General features: G+C 38.8%; 1 protein-coding gene and 1 non-coding gene across 2 annotated transcripts; both read left to right on the forward strand.

Annotated features, from left to right (window-relative positions):
- The first annotated feature begins 3,390 nt into the window (after positions 1 to 3,390).
- Positions 3,391 to 18,591, forward strand: LOC149137805 (C-type lectin BfL-2-like). The gene is made up of 3 exons (XM_089360113.1): positions 3,391 to 3,916; positions 10,914 to 11,087; positions 14,976 to 18,591. Exons 1-3 carry the CDS (start codon positions 3,571 to 3,573, stop codon positions 15,212 to 15,214), a joined length of 759 nt encoding a protein of 252 aa, XP_089216239.1. The 5' UTR covers positions 3,391 to 3,570; the 3' UTR covers positions 15,215 to 18,591.
- LOC128250080 (U6 spliceosomal RNA) lies at positions 16,488 to 16,593 on the forward strand. The gene has a single exon (XR_008266204.2). It is a non-coding gene; the product is annotated as a U6 spliceosomal RNA (small nuclear RNA).
- Positions 18,592 to 26,344: the final 7,753 nt, after the last annotated feature.

Genomic DNA, 26,344 nt, shown 5'->3' on the forward strand with positions numbered 1-26,344 from the left:
ATTATGCTTTGTAGTTTACAGAGTGGGAATGGTTGCTGTGCAAAACTTTTCCTCACCTTAAAACATGTCAAGTACATACATACATACATACATACATACATATATACATACATACATACATACATACAGAAAGGCTAAGGAAGATCCCACGATAAGCTACATGAAAAGACAGAGAATACTGGAATAAGGAATACTCAACATCCTCAAATTTTCCAGAAAAATCTATTACACCAGCAAGTTACATATGTTGGAAAGAAATACGGCACCCTCTCGAACAAAATCATTCAGCCAAAACGCACAAATGATAGTACTGGTATTAACAACACAGTAAGTATATTCCACGAAGTCACTGTGAACGAGAAGAAATACGGCCAATACAAACAACAATAACAAACCTTCACCATTGCACGGACATGTGGGGATCAGATATGACCTCACAAAAGTAGGTGAAGAATATAAAATACTAAAATCGCAGCTTGCACCGAAGTTGAAGCAGAACTTCACGACTTATATACATAAGATACTGCATGAGAAAACAATACCGACACGAGTTGGGAAAAAAAACCACCGACATGATATTATCAGCCACCGATAAAATTGCGAGAGAACAACTAGCTCAAATCCAAACTCCCGACTTTTGGACAATAAATGTCCTGCTTTACTTTACCGAGAGTAACTGTGTACCAACAGGTGGCAGAAAAGAAACAAACCCAAGGGATAGTACTGGTCCAAAATGGATTAGTTCACTTATAAAAAAAAAAATCAACTAACTCAGGAACATGGTAGGGTATTTGGACACTATCATCAAAGGCAAAGCTACAAATGAGTTCAGGAATTATCAGCTACGACGGCATGATAGATTCTCCGCATTGTATTGGCATTGCACCGAGAAACACTCACAGGCAAGCTGAATATCCTCAACTTCGTTATAACAGAATTTTCACGAACGAAAGATGGTAAACAGAAAGTTTGTTTGAAATCCACCAGCTATATATCGCAAGGTGATACAATCAAGATAATAAATGGTCCTCCCTAGGAAAACCTAGATTTACTGTGGCGAGAAATCTGGAATGTAAACAAAGAACATAATAGCGAGACAGTATGTTTAAACGAGAGAGTATTTTATAAATCCCTCTCCCAAAGCATATAATATCTGATAATATATTATGAAACTACCTAATAGAAAAATCACCTGGGAGAGACCTGAGAGTAGGCTGCTGGTACAAGACCTAACGTTCTACAGAGAAATTCTCGTGAATATGTTTAAAGAAACAATAGACGCTGAGCTAAATATGGCAGATTGGCAGTTTCACGGACTACCCTTATTCCCAAGAACAATGAGACCCAGGCGGCCAAATACTATTGGCCCATAGTATGCTTGAATGTTATGTGCAAGCTGTAGAGAGGTTGTCTAAATATATTTTTCCGAGACCACTTCGAAAAAATTGTGTAATAACTAATGAACAGGCTGGAAAAAAAAGGAATCTCTGGCTGTGCTTTCTCAACAAAGCTCTTCTTAAGGAAGCTCAGCACTATCACTGTAATATCTTAACAACTTAGCTAGACTACAAGAAGGCGTTCGACTCTGTGCCTCACTCCTGGATGAGAATATAATTACACCTTTCCAAAGTACCAGTTGCTATATTGAATGCCATTGAACGAGTGACCAAAACATGGTTCATACACGTATCACCGGCAACTACTAAACCAACACCTATGGTTACAAACAGAATTAAACAATCAACAGGCACATTTAAGAATCATAGTTTATCTGTAATGTTGTTTGCACATGCAGTGAATCCCTTGTCAGCCCTGGTTAACTAAATACCAACGCTATATGCTAGAATATGTAGAAAAGAATAAAATGGATGTCACCCATACGTATTTTGATGATGACCTAAAGGTATGTTCTGCTAATATGATGAATATGAATAGACAGTTCGAAATAGTTACAACATTCTCACGAGATGCAGGAATGGAGTTTAGGCAAGGTAAATTTTCATGCATGATTGTAAGTTGAAGAAAGATTGCCGATCAGACAGAAAATATATATAAATGGCTTGTCTATCTCTCCTGTCTCTAACGATACAAACTACAAGTATCCACGAGATTGTTGCTTACGTTGGTGCTCTGACTAATGCTAGAATAATAAATGAATACTTCTGTGGAGACCTGAAAATATGGAACTCAGAGCTATAAGCATTTAACAAGACAATATCTCGGAATGTTTTTGCAGAGCTGATACCGACGAATCAACTCAAGCAGATAATCACAAACCCGGGAAGTTTCTTAACTCAAAAGGTCTAGTCGCTTTGTTAGCGATCGGCTTGAACTGTCTTAAGAATAAATGAAATAAAACTCAAAGAAAATTACATATACACACATATAAGGTATGAGAGGTATTGGCATCAAGAAGACACAAGATCGCAGGTAAGACTATGTAAGTGCTAAGGGAGGACCGTAGTTAGACTTTCGATTCGATAACAGTACACGTGAGGAGCCTAATGCGGGTCACGTGTGAGCATGTATATGTTAAATAAAATGAAACAACAAAACCAAGACCATGTGGAATTTATAGGACATTTATGAAGAGAAAGGTAGTTTTACATACTATCCTCTTGTAATAACAAGATATGAACTCTTATCGAAATCTACATACCATGGACAAGAAGCATCTCTACCCATTCTACACAGCACTTTCCTTGAATAATGGAACTGCAACTGTAACATCCTACATATATTTTTATTTTTATTTCTATTCTGTTATTTCCCTTTATACTTCCTATATCCATCTTTTTCGAAAATAACGCCTTATATCGAACTCTACTATTTCCCTGTAGTTAACTTTCTCATATCGTCTCTGATGAAGGGATATCCCTAATATCCCAAAAAACAGGTGTAAAACTACCTTCCTCTTTATAAATGTCCTATAAATTCCACACAGTCTTGGCTTTGTTGTCTCACTTTATTTAACATATATGCATTCACACATGCACACGCACACACACAGACATTTCACACACACACCGCACACGCATTCAATAATTGAAAACAAGAAGTTTTACTGTTGATCTTTAGGCAAATATATATATGCATATGTGAGAGTATGTATTATATATTTTTGTGTGTATTTGTGTTTAAGGAACAACATAAAATTTAATTGTTACTGCAGGTATAAACTTGTCTGTATGTATATTTCTTTATACACACACAACACACGCACTCACACACAGACATACGCACAAACATACACACAAACACGGGCGTATGCGCGCACGTGCACACACACACACCTCACACACACACACACACACACACACACACACACACACACACACACACACACATATATATATAATGACAAATTATTTCCTAGCATTGGCAGAAATTCAAAGTCAGTTTCTTTGCAGAGGCATTTTCACTTTGATTAAATTTAAAAAAAAAAAAAAAAAAACTAAAACGCAACGAAATATATGCAACAAGAGAAGTGTTTTATGTATGAGACGTGGTAATTAACTTTTCAATTATAAACTGTTTGAAGTCCTATTTATCACAATTTAATACAGAAATATGTATTGGTTCTCAGTTAATCACGTCATTCGAAAAGTGGATCTTCACGTAATTACTCTCTTATTGCAGATGTGCTTGGGCAGTAATGTAGCATGCAAAGAATATTATGGGACCCGTATCCACCCTTCTGTAACTGGCATTCCAGAAGCTGACAAATTGAATAAGATGTCAAACATCCTATCAGAAATTGAGTGCTTTTCTCTTTGTATGACATATTCCCAATGTGGTATGATTATTTACAGCTTTTCCGATAAAGTATGTATCCTACGTAAAATCAAGCAATTACCTGGTGCCACATCATTCATCGAAATTCCTCCAAACAGTATTTACACCATACTAGAAGCTCGTGAGTAGTTTTCTTTTCATATTACAATAACCCCTCGCCATATCGCGGTTTATTACTTAAGCTTACATCGACTCCTCTGTGTTGGTGTTTTTGCATTTATAATAAAATAAATGTATACAAATTGTAAAAACAATTTTAAAAAATTATACAGTACAGTACTGTTTCTTCTTCACGGATTTTCACTTATCTCGTGGTGTTTTGAAACGTAACACCCGCGATAGACGAAGGATTACTGTATTACTTTTTATTTCACTTAATGTTAAACCCTGTTATTTTCATATTGAAGACGATATTTGTGATCTGAGATAAATTTTACGTGTGTTTCTGGTAGGTCAACGATGGATTGTGCTATGAATATTGTTCAAGAATAATTTTGTTATTTTCATTCAAGCTTAATAATATCATCTTAACGTAATTTACAATGTATCTAGGCCTACGCAAACTTGTCTTTTTTTGTAAGGTATTAATTAGGATGTTTATTTGAATGCGATTTTGCTACTACCATATAGAGTCTATCTTTTGGTTCGTATTGTGAAAATGTATGTTAGAAAGAGAGAGAGAAAGAGAGAGAGAGAGTGCGTCTGTGTGCATGTGTCTTTTCTGTGTATGTATGAGCTTAGTGCGTGTAAGGTTTATATATAAAGTAACTTCTAGCTGTATATTTTGTAAAAAGCAGGTTTTTTTCTATAGATTAATTAAATGCAGCACAGAATTTCTCAGTGAACTGTTCACGGTCTCAAAGCGACGAAAATATTTTGGCAAATTAAATTTAAATGTTGAAGTGGATCTGACGGTTTTTGTGTCATTTAAATGGCTTATAAACACCTTCCACGCTGCAACTGTTTTCGTTCCAGCACACGATATCACATCAGGTCACTTGCTATGCAAGTACATCTCCGTAATTAAATGATTTCAACAGAAACAGGGGCTCTCAAACAACTCGGCGGAAAAAATTCTAGGGTTCCATGAAATAAGGTGTCTTTATATAAAAATTAAATAAGTGCAATTTATGAAAGAAACGCTATACATAATTTTATTTAAAAAACAGTCACTGTATTTTTTTGTGCGATGATGTTCTCTATCTTAAATAATTGTTGCTTCAGCTAATGTCTTATTATCATTAAAGTGGCAACAAGGATCGTCGCTAAAAGATAGTATAACTCAATCGACATTTTGTAAATACTATATAAAGTTTCCGCAGGAAAATAATGAATGAGACATCTTGCTGTAATACGTCCACTCACATACACAACTACACATAAAACATACAGAATAGTTTTCTATGTTATTTGGTATTATTTAATTTAACATTGACAGGGCCGCTTGTAAAACAATTGATGATACCATCTGTAATCGTTGCTGTGAAGGGATCCTGTATAAGTAAGCATTTTATAATTGTTGATTTCAGGAACTGTTATGCATTACCTCTCTCCTCTTTTATTCTTTAGTTTGCACTCATTCTTAACGTTCTTTTCATTTACATGTTATTGTCATTGTTCTTCTTGAGACTTAGATGAATCCTGATCGAGGTATGATGAAAGACATTCTCGCCAGATGTATGTATGGATGTGTATGTATGTATGGACGTGTGTGTATGTATGTATATATGTTAGCATGTATGTATATATATGTCCACTTCAGACCTTCCCAAACCCTGTCGTTATGTATATATATATATATATATATATATATATATATATACACACACACACACACACACACACACACACACACACATATATATATATATATATATTTTTATATATATATATATATATATATACATATATATGAGATACAGGGTATATTTAAACACATAAGAGGAATCCACTTACGGGATTCCTTACGCTAGAAAGAACAGCAAGGTTCTAGAACTACAAAATTGGGCATAAAATCTCGAAAGGAACGAAATGAAAAACTAAGGAGGGGCTGCGCCTGCGCAGTAGATTTGAAAAAGTTAGGATGTATAAATGGGAGGCATATAATTGATTGCTTCGTACTTATATATTTTAATCTAAGATGTACATGTTGAAAACGACTTCACATAGCAAATTATCTTATTTGCTAAACTAAAGTCAGAAACCAATTGGTCCAGGAATCTAGGTGGTAAAAGATTTCTTTTTCATTACGTTCCTTTTGGGATTTTAATCCTAATTCTGTAGTTCTAAAACCTTGCTGTTCTTTCTAGCGTAAGGAATCCCATAAGTGGATTCCTCATATGCGTTTAAATATACATTGTATCTTATGCGTAATTAATGGTCTTTGGACTAAATTTTTATACGCTTGTGATCTTCTGGTTTTTCGCCATGATCCTCTGTTGAAACTGCCCTATAACCGCTTCAAACCCATTCTTCCATATTTTATATGTCTTCTCTAATTTTTCTCGGTCGGTCTTTTTTCCCATTTTCCCAATTTCCTCTTAACCATTGCTCAGTTTTTCCTAAGATCTTGCCTTGTCCGCATTATGTCCCTTTCAATGCGTCGTTTCCACCATTATTCCTTTGCTCCACCAATTTTGTTGTCTTACGTCGTAATTTTTCCTGAAGAAGTAGCGTAGTAGCTCGGAGAATATTCCTTTTTTGTGTTATTTCCTCCGTCTGGATGTTTGGTATGGGAGTATTTATCTTTTGTGTTACTTTATATGTCATACTTCTATCTACCCTTCTCATATTCATGGGGATTTTTTTCTTCTGGAGCATTCATCAAGTCGGTGAGTCGTCTTTGAATTTCAAGTACTTCATTATCTAGTTGGTTCAATTCCCCTGCATGTCCAGCCCTTCACAGTATCACAGTAACAGCTCCATCACCATTCCCTTGTTTCTCCTGACTACTCTTCTCCCTGCTTTCAAATTCTACCTCGCTGTTTTCAACTCCGACCATCCTTTGTCGCCCATCCAAAGGGCTTCTAAGTTTCACGATAATCCGAGATATTTTTACTCCAGTTAAATAACCGTTCCTCCTAATTACTCCCACTTGGTTCATTAGTTTATTTTCTGACATTGGACACCCGTCCTTTTCCATCCAAAATTTCAAGGTACGTCGGCCTACTCCACGACTATAAACGGCCTATTGGCCTTAATTTCTCTATGTGTGTGTATTGGCATGCCCCAGAGTATGATTACTTTCTCATTGTCTGTAGCCTTTTATTATTATTGTTATTATTATTATTATTATTATTATTATTATTATTATTATTATTATTATTATTATTATTATTATTATTATTATTTTATGTTTGACTTTTGTCTTGCATTTGTACAAGTTGGATCCAAGTCTCACCCAGAGACCTCAAGAGACAACAAGTTAGAAGTTCATGTAGGTGTTTTGCCTAGGGTACCATATATTTGGATTTGTACAGTTTTGTTCAAGTGAATGTTTAAGAAACCATACGAAAATTATGTGTTTGCTTTAAAATTTGAGCTCACATAGACAGTATTTTACGTAGGATATGGGCAGTTCCCATGAGCACTATCTTTTGAACTTCAGCCATTTTTGGGTTTCCTGGTATCTGAGCTAGGTAGTAATCAGCCCGTTTCGCTGTCATTCCCAGGCCACCTACGACAATAGATATTGTTTACGTCTTCAGATTCCACATTTTGCTAATTTCTATTTCAAGATCTTTATATTTGCTCAGTTTTTAGTAGGTCTTGACAGATACGTTTATATCAATTGGGACAGTCATATCAATGAGGAGGCATGATTTTTGTCTGAAGTCTTTCAGTATGATGTCTGGCCTATTTGCGTCTATCTTTCTGTCAGTTTGAATGGTGAAGTTCCAGAGGAGTGCAATGTGATCATTTTCAAGTACTGGGGGTGGTTTGTGTTCCCACCAGTTTTTATCATGGGGCAAGTCCAGGTTTTTGCATATTACCCAGTGAATATATTGTGCAGCTCTATCATGCCTGTTGAGATACTCTGTAGGCGCAAGCAGACTGCACATGGAGACAACATGATCGATGGTCTCATTTTGTTGTTGGCATATGCGACATAATGGGGAGCTGCCGTTCTTTAATATGTTGGCCTGGTAGTTCTTTGATCTTGGGCTGCTATGATAAACCCCTCTGCTTCTGATTTCAAGCCAGAGGCCGTTAGCCATTGATGGGTAAGGGCTTTGTCAATATCTGCATTATTCGCTCTCTTTGGGTATTTGCCAATGAGAAGTTTTCCATGCCATTTTTCAGTCATAATAGCTAAGGCAGCAATTTTAGCACGGGTTTTCAAGCGCTTAGCTTTTTCTGCAGGTGTTTCTAGTTCGTCTAATTCTTGAATTTGTTGCAATTGGAATTCACTTAGATATTCCTTTGCCTGTTTTGTTACTGAGTAAGATGCTTTCTTGCTTTCATGTTTTAAGACAAGTTTTAGGATCCAGTCCTCAGAGTTTTTCAGATAGGTGTCTAGGCCATTTGTGGCTACCTTCATTGATAATGCCAGCAGTAGAAGTCCTCGGCCTCCCTCTTTTCTTGGCAGATAAAGACGTTCTATATCTGCCTTAGGGTGGTGCATTGTATGCATTGTCAACAGTTTTCGTATTTTTCTGTCAACATTACATATTTCAGTAATTGACCAGTTAACGATATTGAAACTGTAAGTCACGACTGGTATGGCTAGAGCATTGATCGCTTCGATCCTGTTTCTCGCGTTCAGCTCTGTCTTCAGTATTGCTCTCACCCTGCGATAACATTCTCTTCTGATCCTTTCCCTCATCACTGAATGCTTGATATTGTCCCCTTCAATTACCCCTAGGTATTTGTATTATTATTATTATTATTATTATTATTATTATTATTATTATTATTATTATTATTATTATTATCATTATTATCATTATTATTATTGTTGTTAATGAAATATGAAATAGCAGTTTGGCAATGCGCATTATGAACCACATATACTGAACTTAAGCGTCTAGTGTATTTGCCAGTAGACTGCGATTTAGGAAAGGTGGAGAATGCTTTCTCGAAGCACTGGATGTCAAAATACTTGAAAGTCATAAACAGAGGCGAAATAACATATCTCTAATCCTATCTAGGAGTGATGGACATCTGTGTTTCGCCATTTTTGTGGTTTATCAACGTCACGTGCCCGATTAGGATTGGGGATAAATTATTTCGCCTATCCATGACTTATATGTATATCGCGTACGAATTACGTGCATATTATGTACATATACATTCAGTGCATGTGGATCAGAATGATTATAATCTATAACACAAGAGCTGCTTCTATTTTACATTTCAATTTATACTTGCATATGCATGGCCGCACATAGTGTGCACGCTGTATGCATTTAAGTCGTGAACATGCCAAATAATTTATCTCCGATCCTGATCGCGTACGTGATATCGGTAGGCCACTAATATGGTGAAACATCGATCCCCATCACTCTTTGATGGGATTAAATTTGAGTTATCTCACCTGTCCATGACTTTCAAGTACTTTAACACCCAGCCCTTAAAGAAAGTATAAAATTATTAGCTTCTAATTTAATTACCAGGAACATTTTCCTGCTGCTTGATGTTAACAAGTTTCCTCGAATTTCCAGAAAATTCCTTAGGATTCTTGAAGAGTACAGAATAACAGGTTTCTTTCAATCTACAATGGGTGTCTGCATTCTTATATCCTTCCTGCTCTTTTGAACGTTGTGTTGAATGCACTTCTTTACGGCGGGAATTTCTTTGATATGCAATCTGTTACTAATACATTGAAAAACGAATAGAGTGAAATTGGGTCGGATTTGAATTCTGTAATTTAAGGCAGAAAAAAAAATTACAAGATAATTTATCCTATGATCTACTGATTCCTTCTCAAGTCCCCCACCAATTAAAAGTGGAGTTCAGCTCCAAGGTATTAACAGGTGTTTGATGCTCCCCTTAATATCAGCTCATATCGAATTGATTTCTGATCAAAAGCGTTTCACGTGTAACAATTCCATTATTCTTAAGAAGGTATGGTCTAATTTATATCGAACAGATTGAATAATTGTTTAGTGTCACTGTTGTTTGTTAAACTTTTCGTGAGTTATATTAACAAGCTGCATAAAGTATTTTGCTTGCGTATTTAAAAGAAGAGTTGAATAAAAAATAATTTTATCTGCATAGAAGTAATTGGTTCTAAGGGACTGAGGGGATATTGTTATTAAAGTTAGAAGAGTAGAAGTGCTTCGATGAGATTACTTAAATCGTGCAAAACGCTTTAGCTCATAGAATGCAGCGACAAAACATCCAGTTAATAATCTCCCAACCTAGATGGCTAGTGGGCGGTTGAAGTGAATGAGTATCACTTTACTAGCATTTTGTCAATCAGCTATAGTTGGAAATCATATAAAAGAACCAAAACTAAAATATGTCTTGCATCAAAGTTGTAAAGACATGTAACCATGTGTCAGGTAAGAAATAGGGTCTCTGATAAATATGATTATCAGAAATCACTGAGTAAAGGAAAAGACAAAAAAAAAATATATAACCAAAGGAATCGTTGCATAAAATTAGAGATGTCTGAAATAAGAGCAACAGTCGGGATTTTCGTAAGTTAGAATGTTTGCTTCTTTGCACTTTAATGATGCAGCATCCTGTTTCTATACACGTTCATTAAGAAGCGAGAAGTATCAAAATAGGTGATAAGAATATAAAATTGTTTATGAGTATACGTTTCTAACCCTAATGGATGGAATATTGACTGGTCACAATGTCCTGTTGTACATTGAGGAATAAGAGATTTAACACGTAAGAACTACGTGCATGGGAAGTGGACAGAGTGCTGTCGAAAAGAAAATTCTAGAAAGAGATTTGTTATGTATGCAAAATCGAAACTGAAAGGGAACTGTCTATCAATTCTACCTGCCAGTGTACAGTTACGAATCAGTTTTATTTGAGGTGTACTAGGTAAGAAACGATATTTCTAAATCAGTTAAATGTTAATGGCAGCCTGAAATTAATATAAGTTATTTCTTTTCCAAAAAATCTAACACATGAAACATATTTTCCTTGTCTTTTTATAGCTGAATGCCCAACGTCAGCCGGCTATACTTACCAACCAGAATTTAGATTATGTTTTCTAATAAGTTCAACGAAGGCAACATGGAATGACGCTGCAGACGTTTGCAATAATGATCGAGGACAACTTATCCACCTGAAAAATATAGAAATGATGCATTATCTACAAAGCATATTGGGTGAGTAACAATTTATTATTTTATACACACTCTTACACATAACACGCTCACTCTCTCTCCTTTTCTCTCTCTCTCTCCTTCTCTCTCTCTCTCTCCTTCTCTCTTTCTCTCTCCTTCTCTCTCTCTCCTTCTCTCTCTCACTCCTTCTCTTTCTCTCTTTCTCTCTCTCTCTCCTTCTCTCTCTCTCTCCTTCTCTCTCTCTCTCCTTCTCTCTCTCTCTCTCCTTCTCTCTCTCTCCTTCTCTCTCTCTCCTTTTCTCTCTCTCTCCTTCTCTCTCTCTCCTTCTCTCTCTCTCCTTCTCTCTCTCCTTCTCTCTCTCTACCCCTCTCTCTTTCCTTCTCTCTCTCCTCTCTCACTCCCCTCTCTCACACCCTCTGTCTCCCTCTCCTTCTCTCTCCCCCTCTTCCCCTCTCCCTCTCTCCCCTTCTCACATGCACACAGAAACATACACACGAACGTACTCAAGATACAGCTAATGTCATAAACTCTAACTGTTTAATAAAATTATTAATTTAAATATTCTACCATTTTGCAAATAACATTCCGTTTTACTTCTACCTTTTCTTTGATTTGCACTCAGTGGTTATTTGATTTACGACAAGAAAATACACACACTTTTGCACAAAACCTAAAATTTGAGGCGGATGACTTGTGGTATGTTACACTGACTGCCAGAACAAACACTGCGAGTTATTTTCAAAAATCTAATGTTTCTGTGTGAAGTTTTCTTCCGTAGTTTCTGTGAAAGTAACAAATGATATTACACATTATTATTTGTAGTCTATTTAATGATGTTCCCTACCTCTCTTAATAACAATTAATATTATAGCTCAATATTCTATGAAACTATCAAAACAGAGAAAAAAGAATAATTAGAAATATAATTATAGCAGTAAATGGTTGTTGTTTTTTGATAACATTTATATTCCACATTAGTCATGAGCAACTGGACTTTCCTTTCCTTGGCCCTTCAGTATGTGATCTTGTACTTTAAGATTGTCAAATATAATGCTTTTCGAGACATCAGTGTTGTTCGACTGGCTAGAAATAACAGTTAGATTATCTTTAAGTGACATCTACCGTCACAAAATGTCACATAGGTCCTCATCTAGATAATGATGAACTAAAGGACGGATGGGGTCGTGAATATGATATCTTTCATATTAAGTTATCTCATTGTTCAGGACAAGCCCATGCAACAACGACTACTGCTGCAGCTGCTTCTACTACTACTACTACTACTACTACTACTACTACTACTACTACTACTACTACGTTAATAAATTAAATTTCTGAACATGTACTTAGCATTCAGCTTCAAAAAGAAGAAATATGCGATTATGTTTCATACTATTTGTAATTTTATACTATTGAAACACATTGCTGATTGTCCTAGGAGAAATAATTACTAATTTTGTGAAACAGACTTAAGGCTAAGTAAAACTGTTTTAAAAAGCTATTATTACTCTTTGTTATTCTAAAATATGATGAATTTCATTGACACAGAACATTTACTGTACATAAGCAAATTTGTAAATGCAATCGCGTTATTATTTTTTTTATAAAGAAAATCTATTTCAATTTCCATCTCTCAATATAATCATCTTATTTATTTACTATGGAAAAATCGTACTCCACTAAAATATATTAGACAAATTTACTTTTATTCATGTAAATCTTCTATAGATAAATGGCTCTGCCTATTTCGATAACCTAATAATTATCAAGTCTATAGAAGCAGGGTATTCGGACTGAATTTCACGAGTTTTTACCTATTCACTTTTCAAAACAGTTTGATATATTGGTGAGCAGTCAACAGCGTTTGAGAACTTTAAAGATTAAATTTGTAGTTCCGAAAACTTTAACAGCTGACATATTGGAATGGAAACCATATTAGTAATTGAAAAGAATTGCTCGTATCATGATGATTCAGAGCGGTCTCAAAATGCCGATTTCATAACTTCTGATCTAATCTCTGTGGGTAATGTAAAGGCGTAAAGGCGTTACATAGACATCATGAAAACGGGGTTACCCCAAAATGTGATAGTCTTTGGGTGTTTCCAGTAAGGGTGACCTGATGCCCGCTACAACTTTCAACAGTGCCTAAGACACAATTCACGCGCCAATGTCAAACTGCTGGAGAGTGTGTCATACCTTGGCTGAAGAGGGTTCTCTTGGAAAGCCATATGTGTGGCAGCAGGATTCGTCTCCTTGCTATATATCCTGAAAAATTTAAAGTGGTTGTCGAAGAATATCTACGACTTCATCATCCCTAATTTCTGGGGTCCTAATTTCCCCAATTTTTATTCCAACGCATTACAATGCTTAAGGGGTGGTTGAGAAAGGCACCAACCACTCCCCCCGCAGCACCAAGGCCTAACTGATAATCAAGATCAAGGGAGGTCTTCGAAGTCATTCCCAAGTACGCATTGAGGAACGGATATCTCAAATCTTGGGCCTGCTTTCAGTCCGTGGTGGAAGCGGAGGGCGTTATTTTGAGTAAAATTTTATCTGCTAGCTATAATCTAGTTTATATATTTTTACAAAGGTTTTTAACATTTTATATTTCGAAGGGAATCTGTGTTTTCCTTTCATTTTATGCAAACTGCCAAATTTAACTCGAACATTCTGTATACAGATTTCCGATTTTTACTCAAAGATTTGAGGAGCAAAATTCAATTAAATCGACTCTAGTAGAGTACCTGTTATTTTATCGACATTAGAGAGAAGGAAAATCTAAGCCCAACCTGAGTTCAAATAAGATCCTGTCGGCAAAATCTGAATCCCGGATGTAAATTTTGTAGTTTATAGCTAAAAGGATTTGTTGTTCACCTGTATGTTTCTCTTTTGATTTTGCAAATTACCATATTTTCTATACATTAGTTATGATAATGATAAGGAATAAATTTTTGTTTCAGTAAAATTACAGTTCAATGACTGAAATCAGTAAACATCAATGTTGGGATTGCTAGTTTTATTTTACCCGTAACAGGTCTATTTGCATTAGAAGCGTGGAAAAGTGTTTATGAAAATAGAAACTACATTGTGGGTATTGCTTTAGCCAGTCATACCGATTTTCAAACTTTTTTCAATCTAAGGCACACTGAATTCGGTTCAATACGATAGTCCATTAAATTTTCAAATCTTAGATACGTATTTACTTAAGTATGTTTGCATGTATAAGTATTGTTTTAAAGAGGAAATCGAGGCGTGCATTTCATTTTGCCACATTTCAAAATCTTTAGCATCCCCACAAAAAAAAAAACCCCAAAAAACGGGGCAAACTAGCGGATTATATGTAGGTTTTAAGTGAGTTGCAGCTCAGTGTGTGAAAATATCTACACAGTGATTATTTGCGGTAGTTCGACCCACGTAATATAGTCCAGGGAGGCGCAATGGCCCAGTGGTTAGGGCACAGGACTCGCGATCAGAGGATCGCGGTTTCGATTCCCAGACCGGGCCTTGTCTGTGTTTATTGAGCGAAAACACCAAAAGCTCCACGAGGCTCCAGCAGGGGATGGTGGCGTCCCCTGTTGTACTCTTTCGCCACAACTTTCTCTCACTCTTTCTTCCTGTTTCTTGGGTAAAAAGCTGCGATGGACTGGCGTCCCGTCCGGCTAGGGGGAACACATACACCATGGAAACCGGAAAACCGGCCCTATGTTCCACAAGGGGCTCAGAGGATTTCCAAACAAAAAATACGTAGTCCAGAATGCATTATATTGGCAAAAATAAGGCAGACTGTCATGATTGGTAACGTCTAAACTGAGGCTTAACAACTACAATAACAAGAGTAACAAAAAGATACTCTAATGGTCAAACATACATCAAATTATACGTTTTTTCGAGCTGATTCTTTTTCTGTATGTTTAACGTTTTTTATTTCAGGAAATTGGCCAGACGTGGATTTCCATTTTGGATTGTGTAGAGACATTGACAAAGACGTCTTTCTATGGCAGAATGGAGAAGCACCTACGTATGATTTCTGGATGACGGATAGACCTGACAACTCTGGAGGCGATCAGCACTGTGTACTTTTAGACCACAGAAGTAATCACAAATGGAATAATTATGATTGCGATTTGGCGGCCGGTGAGAGATATATATGCGAGATAGTCATACGATAAATGTGTAGCTGGAAGAACGGTAATTACACACACACACACACACACACACACACACACACACACACACACACACACACACACACACACACACACACACACAAGGAGGTAAAGACCCCTTTCGGTCATGAATGACCATGGAATTGCACTTAGAAAGTTACTCTCTGAGGTACAAGTCTGGGCAAGGTTGTTTGTAGAAGATTAGCAGTCACCATGGATACTACTCTCCCCTGTCCATGCCACTGATATTATCCAAGGGAAAGGCAAATGCTGATACAGCTTGGTACCAGTGACATAACAACTCATTTCTACAGCTGAATGAACTTGAGCAAGATTAAATAAGGTGTCTTGCTCAAGAACACAACGCACAGCTCGGTCCGATTGTGAGCCCTTAGCTCGAACCACTGACCCATGCGCCTTCGCCATATACATATTCTTTTATTCTTTTGTTTCAGTCACTTGACTACGGCCGTGCTGGAGTATGGCCTTTTAGTCAAAGAAATCGAACCCTGGACTTATTCTTTGTAAGCTTGATGCTTATTCTATCTGTCTTTTCTACTGAACCGCTAGGTAACGGGGACGTAAATACACCAACATCGGTTGTGAAGTGATGCAGTGGGGTGGATAAACACAGACACAAACACACACACATATATTAAAGTATATTTGCCAACATAATGTGGATGTCCTGGAAATGACGATGTTGCAGCACAGGCACATTACGTTGGCAAATAGTCTTTACTTTAAAGAACTGTTACTGAATATCACTTTTTGTGAGATTTAGAAATAACAATACATATATATCGGGGCGAATGGTTTTGCATACGGTGCTGGGTTTTACAATGCTTTGAATAATATTAATGATATTTATATAAGCCTACCGCGATCACCGTGCAATGACCAAGGAAAATAGTCTAATATTAACACAACAATCAAGATGGGGACAAATATCCGTTGAATGTAAATAATGAAAATAATGCACATAATTTCTCATCTCTTAAATATAGAACTGTAGTTCGTAGTTGTTTTGTAAACAAACTTTCTATGCGCTTTCGTTGCAAGTGGTTTTGTAAATGGCGCCGGGTTTTACAATTCTGTAAATAATAATAATAATGGTATTCAAATAAGCCTAAAGCTTACAGCGATCACCGTACAATGACTAAGGAAAATAGTCTAATAATGGGGCGTATAAACCCTCGACAAAATAAGTAGGCTTCCCTGAACATACGTATATGTATATATATATACGAAAAGCTTCTTTTTGTATATTTTGTTTATATTGCTTCGGCAGTACATATACTAAAATTGGAACGATACAGAGAAGATTAGCATGGCCCCTGCGCAAGGATGACACGCAAATTCGTGGAGCGTTCCATATTTTCTTAAGGCGTCGAGCTGGCAGAAACGTTAGCACGCCGGGCGAAATGCTTAGCGGTATTTCGTCTGTCGCTACGTTCTGAGTTCAAATTCTGCCGAGGTCGACTTTGCCTTTCATCCTTTCGGGGTCGATTAAATAAGTACCAGTTACGCATTGGGGTCGATATAGTCGACTTAATCCGTTTGTCTGTCCTTGTTTGTCCCCTCTGTGTGTAGCCCCTTGTGGGCAGTAAAGAAATAGAAGAGCTTCTTTTTGTTTCTGTCTACGACATCGACTCACAAAGCTTTGGTCGCCCGAGGGTATAATAGAAGACACTGACCCAAGATGACATGCAGGGGGCCTGTTCCCGGAACCATGTGGTTGGGAAGCAAGCTTCTTAACATACAGCCACGACTGCGCTTATATATACATAATAGACAGATAGATAAACAGTATATAATATATATATACAATCACACACACACACAAACACACACACACAAACACACACACACACACCAGCTGAGTATCCTGACGTTGGAAAAATTTTCCCAAAAGAATATATTGCCGGACTTTCGGCATAGCACACCAAAATAAGTTGTATTTTCCAAACAGTTTTTTTTTTCAATACACACTTGAAAATGATGAAGGAAAACTTTTTATGAAAAAAACACATTTTAAAATGTTATTCATCTCCCTGCCTCCTGGCCAATTGTGTCTTTTCTTCTTCTACTACTCGCTGTATAGGAAATGTCTTTGCTTTGGCCATTTTTTTCTTTTCTGCACTATCCATTTAATAAAGGTGAGAAAAGTCTTGAAGGTTCAAAACAAATTTTGAATTCAACGATTGCCATTACAATTCTCACTCTCTTTATTTTCAAAAAGAAAAAATGAAATTTAATTTTAAAAAAATAAGATTTTGTTTTCCAGTTTTGTTCCATTAACATTGCTCATAAATCCTAGAATTTCGGCTTTTTTTCGAAAATATTACCATCACTTTAAGATACCGCCAGTCTGGATCTGCACTTTGTTTCTGTTTATAATTTAAAAATATTTTTCAGACGAAAAGGTATGTGAGTTAAGGTAGATTTAGCTGTTGTTTTAGCACATCCCATGACAATCTGATACTTTCTGCGTGTATTTATTGCGTGTATTGGTGTGTTTTTTTTTTAAATATTGTACTCTCAGTGAACATATTTTATGGAATGATTCCGCGGTGGTTCATTGCTGCGATTTAAGTAATAATAATAAGAAGAAAATTAATTTCTAATCCCCCATCCTGCACTAAGCGAGTGTATGTGTGTGTGTATGTCTGTATGTATGTGTGTGTCTGTGTGTATGTATGTGTGTGCGTGTGTGCGTACGTAGGTGGGTAGGTGCGTGCATGTCTCTGTGAAAACAAACATTTACTAACAGCAAAGTGTGCTATTAAGATAAATGACCTTTTACATACCTTCGTCGCCTTAATAAAATTCTTTACACATATGCACGCACTCACACAGACAAATATACACACACTCAGCGTGAGCTATATGTTTTTATAGAGAGTGAGAGACAGAGTGTGATAAATATATTGAGTGAGGGTGAACGTTTACCATGAGAAACACAAAAAAAGAAAACATGGACAGAAAAATATTTTCTGATGTCACTGATTTTGAAGTTCTAGAATTAAGTGAAATGTTTCAAACTTGTTATGTTGATGTACTATTTGACGCCGAATCAACGTTTGTGATTAATTTAGCCTGGGAAATTTTAGTAAAATGGTTGTGAGGTTTGAAGTTTGCTTATTTTTATTTAGTCAGAGGGTTCGTGCGTAAAAGCTGTCCTAAAATGAAAGTAAACATTAGAAGTTTTATTCAGAATGAAAGCAATACGTGAGATAATACATATACAGACGGAGTGATAAAGAGTTTGGTAACTAATACAGAGAAAAATATTGTGGGTGATAGATAGACTTCTCGGTTTAAATATTGAGTTACTTTTATTGATATATATATATATATATATATATATATATATATATATATATATATCACTACATACATATTACTATATATATATATATATATATATATATATATATATATATATATATATATATATATATATATATATATATATATATATATATATATATATATATATATATATATATATATACATATATATCACTACATACATATAGTGCAAAAGATGCCACCTCTCAGGGCATGACTGCTGGGGCAACATTCCTCTCCAACTCTCTAGCTAGGGATGCTTTGTTGGTATTACGAAGAGACCCATCAGCATTGACAGGTGCAAACTGTAGAGGGCCCAAAGGGTGAGCCAGTACATCGGGCATATGTAGCTTTCTGCTTTCTGCTACAAGGATCATGTGACCAAATAAATCTCGGTCAGCTTTCAAACACACATCTTGGCATGCACTTGAGTGCGTGGTTTCTCTCTGATGTCCGAGAAACTTTTCGGTCCCATTTTAGTCATCTTGTCAGGGAATCTTTTAGAAGGCACATCAGCTTCGACATGTTCTGCTCTGAAGACATGGTATGATTCTTATCCAAGCTTATTAGCATGCAGGAAATCTTTTTCTATCTCTGGTGGTGCTCTAGTGGCACTGGACGAGCTCAGAAGATCCCCATTGTCAGGTTTGATTGGGTTCAGCCATACTGCCTCCATGAGCTGAACAAGGGATTGGATATCCGTTTCATCTTTCTTGATCCTTGACTGATTCAGGTCAGGGTGGTTCAAGGACTTGTGTTTTCCTCCATTTATCATATCTCTCACTTGCCGTAAGTATGAGCTGCGATACTCTAAGGTTAAATAGAACCTAGCCACTGCTCCAGCTTTCAGACTGAATAATTGCCAGACGTTTGTCCGCCAGGTGTTTGGCTGTCCTTGTTAATCATCTCTTCGATTGTTTGGTCCACTGGTATACGTCCAAATGGATTTCGTTCTCCAATCTGGGCTGAAAAACCACCATTCATGAACTGTACATAGACTTCAGAATGTCCAAAGTGGATTCGAGTCATCATTAAATAGTAGTAGATCAGGAAACGAGCATAGTTCTCCATTTTATCGGAAAAATACCATGGGATCATCTCTCGAATGGAGGATCCAGTCACCTCTGGACGCTAAGCCAAGCATGATCTCCACCATGTCTATGTATGACATCCAGAAATCCGACTGACTGTACATGCATCTAAGAGATTCAAGGTAGGTTTGAAACAGCTACAAGAACCTTGTGCAGGATTCATTTCCAAGAACTTGGAGGTACATCTGACTGACACTGCTTTGAAAGTTGCCTATAACCTTCAATGTTTCTGCTAGATGAGGCACATCTTCTGTATGATTGTCTTCTACCCATGGGAGAAACCCTTTCCAGGCAAGCCTCATTGGTGTTTCATGCACACATTTGTGTACCCTGACTGCACAGTTGTACTTGCGTCCTTCCATGATCCCAGCCACTGGTCCATCTGCTGTGACACCTGATTCAACAAACATATCCATGATCTTTGCATCTTGAAACCGCTTGCCGACGATAGAAAGGAGGTTGCTAATTGTGTAGAAAACTCCCATTCTGATGATTATGTTTCTATACTTGTCTTTTTCCACACTATTTCAGCTGCCTTGGCATAGAGTGCTCGGTCAAACACACGAAAATATCTTGATGAGCTGCAAGGAATCCATGATTCGAGTAGGTTGATCCAGCACTTTATTCACTATGTACATGTCTGTTGCAGGAGCGTTGATAGCTGGCAGCTAGCTCACTGTGCCCTTGACAACTGTGACATCATTGCGGGTCTGGATGCTGAATCCTGTCCAGCTGCTTGTTGTCTGGTTCCCTGGGTCAGACAGTCGTGTAAAAAGCCAAACATGGTCCTTCCTTTTTGCATTTTAGGCCTGTTGATCACTGTCGATGTCTAGTGTCTCAGTCTTGGGTGGCCAAGCTCGATGCCCAGCATTATAAATCGGTAGCAGCAATAGATGAGGAATAATGCTTCTTTTCTTGGATTTGGTAACTAGAGACACAACATTCTGTGTCATGGGCCCTGAAACTTCGGGCTGGACGACGATGCGCAGAAGTACTTCAGGATAAGTGTTGGGTAATTTCATAAATCTGCAAAAAGAGAACAAAGCTACCGAGCTGAAAGAGCTATCACATTATTTTTTACACTCATAGTGACCCTATAAGCATTTTAACACCATTTAGGTGTATTCACCCCAGATATTAATGCTATCTAACGTGACTCATAGATTATATGCTTTACTAGAATATACATCGTTTTTCTTTTCTCTTATTTTTCACAAGTGATTTTCAGGCACTGAACTTTACAATAACCACAATAAAATTGTTACTCAAAACCTGTATTGAGTTTTTCTTTCTTGATATACTTGGACTAACTAAACTAGACTTACACACACCAACACGCACACATATGTATGTATGTGTGTGTATGTACGTATGTATGTATGTATGTATGTATCTATCTATCTTTATATCTATCTATCTATCTATCTATCTATCTATCTATCTATCTATCTATCTATCTATCTATCTATCTATCTATCTATCTATCTACCTATCTATCTCTTCTCATAGACGTGCTGTCACATCGGCTGCGAAGGTAAACGTTTATTTGACCTTTTATTGTCCACATTTTGTTGGAATTTTAAAATAATTTTGTTGCGAAGCACCTAGGCTTCATTTGTGTGTATTTTCAAGGGCAGGAATTGGCCCCCAGGGACAGTTTCGGCCATAGCAAAATACAAAAATTTCCTTCTTGACATTTGAAAAATGTCGAGAAACATAATTTTGGAACGCTTGTCTTGTTCTTTTGACAAGCATTTCCCGAGGCTTCAGATGCCAGAAGAGAAAAAAGAACAGAGTAGCGCGTGCTCACACAGTGACAGGAACGCAGTTGCTGTAAACGTCACAAAGACGGTGATTACAGCTACTAACAGCCCTCTCACCACCATCACCACCACCACCACCACCAACACCAACAACAAAAACAAAACTGTAACCAAGGTTACAAAACCATGCGTAAAAACCGTCACAAATGTCTCTGACGTAAGCACCATTGCTGCTGACGCCATCATCTCCACCACCAACAACAATGACAACAACAACAACAACAACAACGACAACAACAACAACAACAGCAACAACAAGGACGTAAAGTTATCGGCCGTCAGCAATGACACCATCACCTGTTCAACAAACTCTGCTGCCACTACCACCACCTTTGAACCAGGTAGTACATACACCAACATAAACAAAAATATTCAGAAGAACATGTCCGCCAGCACAACAAAAACAAATTTCGCAAATGCTGTAAAGGAAAAAAGAACAATAGTGACATTCACACAAAAACAAATAAAAGACACAAAATCCCTTCTTACGAAAGAAGGAGATGATGTCAGAATAAACATACCAAAAGATATTATAGAAATGAAAAACAAAAAGTGCATCATTTATAAACTGGTAAACACAAAAACCAGACGTGTAGAAAATGTTAGCACAGATAAAATTGAAGTTTGTCTTAGAAAAATTTGGCCTTATCAAAATCATGTCACCTGGGGAAGAAAATTTGGAACGGTGCAGGTGAGATTTCTGGATGAAAATTTAGCTAAACAATTTTCGACACTCTCTCTCCGCACAGATGACTTGGTGATGATACCGAGTTATCTAGGACAGAGAGTGACCAAAGTTATAATAAAAAATGTGCCGTCGGAGGTGGACACCCAATGGCTGATATCGGCCGTATGCCTGGAAATGGAAGAGGCAAATATTTTGGAGATTACGGTCGGAGAGGAAAAGAACTGGGGAGGGAAAAATCTGGAAATCCTTCTCCACATCACGGAGGAGGCTTCACAGAAAATTCCTCCAAACATTAGATTGGCAGAGGACCACAAGCTGTATGTGGTGGTAGAGGGCAGGCGACCTCGCTGTTACCTATGCAACAGCGAAGCACATCTGAAAAAGGACTGCCCTTTGGCCGCTAAACAAAAACAACAACAACAACAACAACAAGAACAACAACAACAACAACAGAAGCAACTACCAAATACCCCCAACAGAAAAACCTTACTACCAACACCACCAACAACACAAAAAACAACAACAGAAATATCAGCAATAACCACAACAGAAAAGACAACAGAAACTGCAAAAACAGAAGAAAAAAAAGAAGAAAATTCCAAGACTGCCTCTCCCTCCCCCATATCACATACACCACACACAAATAACAAGCAGCCAACATCAATAAAAACAGCAACACAAACACTCACAGAAACACACACAGACGCACAAAATTTGCCGTTACCTCTTTCTGACTCCTCAGATCTCCCATCATCCGATGAAGAGAGTGGGGAGGAGTGGAAAATAGCTACGAAAGGAAAGAGGAAGCGCAGTAAGAAGAAAACAAAACAAAATGCAAAAAACACGAACAAAGCAGGGAGATTCACATCTCCCGAAAATACTACTAACACCAATAGTAATATAAAAAAAACAATGCTAACAGCAATAGACAGTACAAACACAGAGTTGATGAATTACATCAACTCTAAAACAAACATCACAAATAACGATATCAAAACCAACAACCACCCACGTACAACACCGCCAAAACACATTAAAATTATTCATGTAACACCAGCATTACACAACACAATAAAATCCCTCTACCCCAACTCGGTAGGGGGATTCCAGAAATATTTGTGCAAGAAATTGTACAATAGCCTCCTTGGTGAAAAATCCAAGGAGGAAACAAAACTTTCTAACGGTAAGTAACAGTCTGTTCTTTTGTTTTGTGCTTTAAAGCACACGTATAAATAGAATCATGGTGAAGATTGGCTGTGTGAACGTGCGTGGCTTGGGGTCGCCTTGGAAACAAGGGTACCTCTTAAATGACATCAAGTCACACAATTTGGATATCATAGCCATTAGTGAGACCAGACTCCATGAACCGCGGGCCCTAAAGTCCATGTTTGGCGGACAGTTTAACATTTATTTTTCTCCCTGTCTGCCGAGGATGGGCGGTAGTGGCACGGCGGTTCTTTTTCGCAAGAGTCTGGATCTCCAAGTAAAGACGATATTTACGGACCCGGAGGGTAGACTGGTTGTCCTAGATGTGGACGGCAGCGATGGAGGCGCTTTTCGGTTGCTGGCAGTTTATGTGCTTCCTTTAACAGGTCGGTCGGACTTCTTTCGACGTCTAGAAGTATTCCTGGGAACGTCTCGTCCCTTACTTTTAGTGGGGTATTGGAATGCTACCTTGGGCACGCATCTAGACTACGTGGGGAGTGACAAAACTAGAAGGGGATGCAAATGCCTCATAGACCTGCTCAGACGCTTCCAGTTGTCTGACAGGTACCGACTCGACCACCCAAATATGCCAACGTGGACTTGGAGCAACCGCATTGGGTCGTCGAGATCGTATCTAGATAGGATAGTGTGTAGGACAAGAGATACAGATAGTTTAGGATGTCCACAGTTCCACATAGTCAGCTACACGGATCACAAACTTGTGACGTGTACGCTAGACTTAGATAAGTCACATAGGCAGGGTCCCGGTTACTGGAAACTAAACGCGTCTTTCCCGTCGAGGCAGGTTTTCAGAGACCGGATTAGCACGTTAGTAAAGAGGGCTTTGACGGGAGCCATCGTCAACAACAAATGGTGGTTTGCCCTCAAGAGAGCAGTAAGGGCGGAAGCAATAAGGTATAGCAGGGCACTAGCTGTAGAGAGGAACAGAGTAGAGGGGGAGCTAGTGATAAAGTTAGAAGAAGAGGCATTGCGAAGTGTCATCGCATCCGACGTTTTAGCGGCGAGGTTGGCCCTCGACCAACACTTCAATGCTAAACACGAAGGGTGTGCTGTCAGGGCAAGGATGCGTGCTCTGAGGAATGAAGGTGTTGGAGCCGCACGAGAGGCCCGGGTGGCGGAGGCGCAGCGGGGTAACAGTGCCACCATCCAAAGCTTTCGATAGGGTAGACCATCGACACTTGGAGGCCGTCCTCGAAGCGGCCGGCTTCGGTCCCGTTTTCCGCGGCTGGATGGCTGCCTTGTACACAGGCATCCGTTCGGTTGTTCGCGTCAATGGACGTCTATCGGGACCCTTCGACATTGCACGTTCGGTTCGTCAGGGATGCCCCCTGTCGCCGCTCCTGTACGTATTGACTCTCGAGCCACTACTGCGGAAGCTGGCGACGCTGAGGGGCATCCCGCGAGAACTGGGGTGCGGGACGAGCGTGTCGGCATACGCGGACGACGTCACCGTCATAGCGTCTAGCCACGAGCACATCGAGCTTGTCGGCGAGACGCTGAAAGACTACGAAGCGGTGACGGGAGCGAAAATCAACCGGGATAAGTCGGTGGGTTTGCTGCTCGGCACCTGGAGGAGCAAGCCCATACCGTCCGGCAGCGCCTCAGTAGTGGGACGCTGGTCGGACGGTCCGGTCAAGTTGCTCGGAGTCTGGTTCGGTCCGGACCTGAAAACGGAGAAGAACTGGGACGAGATAACGAGTAGGGTGGCCACTCTCTGCCGGCAATGGTCCGAGAGGAAGCTGTCCCTAAAAGGTCGGGCGGAGGTGGCGAACGCGTATATCGCGTCCGTCATCGAATACCGCCTGACCGTCGTGCCTTGTCCCGATCGCGCCATCACCGAAATGGAGCGCATCCTCTTCCGCTTTTTGTGGAAAGGAAGCGTTCCGATGGTGAGGCGATCCGTTTGTTGCCAACACCCGCTGAAAGGAGGGCTGGGCATGCTGTGGTTGATGATGCGCAGACATGCGCTGAGACTGCGACATCTCCGGCTCTACGTAGACGACGGTGAGCAGGTGTGGTCGCCGTTTGTGCGACGCGCTTTCCCGCAGCTCGTCTCCATGACCGAGCTGCAGTCGTGGATCAAAAAGAGGCCGAGGAATGGCGAATGGCACCGTGAGTGTCGCGTTGCTCTGCAACAACTTTGCCGTCCCGGGTCGACCTTGAGCGGCTGCATCACAACGAAGTCATTCTATAGGGGATTAGTGGAGGGCAGGTACGACGACGATCTCGGGGCGAACCTGGGCGTCGACGAGGAATACCTGACCCGCCTGTTCAGGACGACTTTCGGGCCGGGACCTATGGACAACTTCCAGAGATCCCTGGCCTGGCAGTGTTACCGAGAGGCGCTACCCGTTCGGGATAAGCTCTATAGACACGGCTCGCGAAATGCGGGGCCGACCTGCCCGAGATGCGGTCAGAGCGATGAAACCGTTCTGCACGCACTCGTGCAGTGTCCAACCATTTCGGAGCTGTGGGCTTATGTCGAACGACTGCTGTCACGTGTGAGACGAGTCGGTTTATCAACCGAGTCTATCGTCAATATCGTCACGCCTCCTTCCTTTAAACGGGAAGGAAGAGCTGTATTTATCGTACTTGTGGCTATGGCGAAAGAATGCATCTGGTGGACGCGTCTGAAAGGATTAGAGACAAATACTTTTCTCTCTGGTCAATCTCTCATCAACTTTTTCAAGTATCACTTGAAAAGGAAGGTGAGAGTAGAGAGGCAAGTGTTGTCTAGCAAATGTTTCGAAAAAAGATGGATACATGTAGCAAGAATGGCACGTATAAATGACGAAGCCACCTTGACCATGATTCTATAAAACGTTTTAAAATTTTGTAAACAGAGTTAGTTACGTTTCTTGCATAAATAAAAGGAATTTTATTTAACAAACTGTGACACTAAGGACCGAGGTTACCGTGGTCTTTTCGTAGGTTTTTCTTTCCACGGATA

Source organism: Octopus bimaculoides, chromosome 1 (assembly GCF_046866305.1).
Source record: "Octopus bimaculoides isolate indiv1 chromosome 1, ASM4686630v1, whole genome shotgun sequence".
In the NCBI taxonomy this organism is placed as follows: Eukaryota; Metazoa; Mollusca; class Cephalopoda; order Octopoda; family Octopodidae; genus Octopus; species Octopus bimaculoides.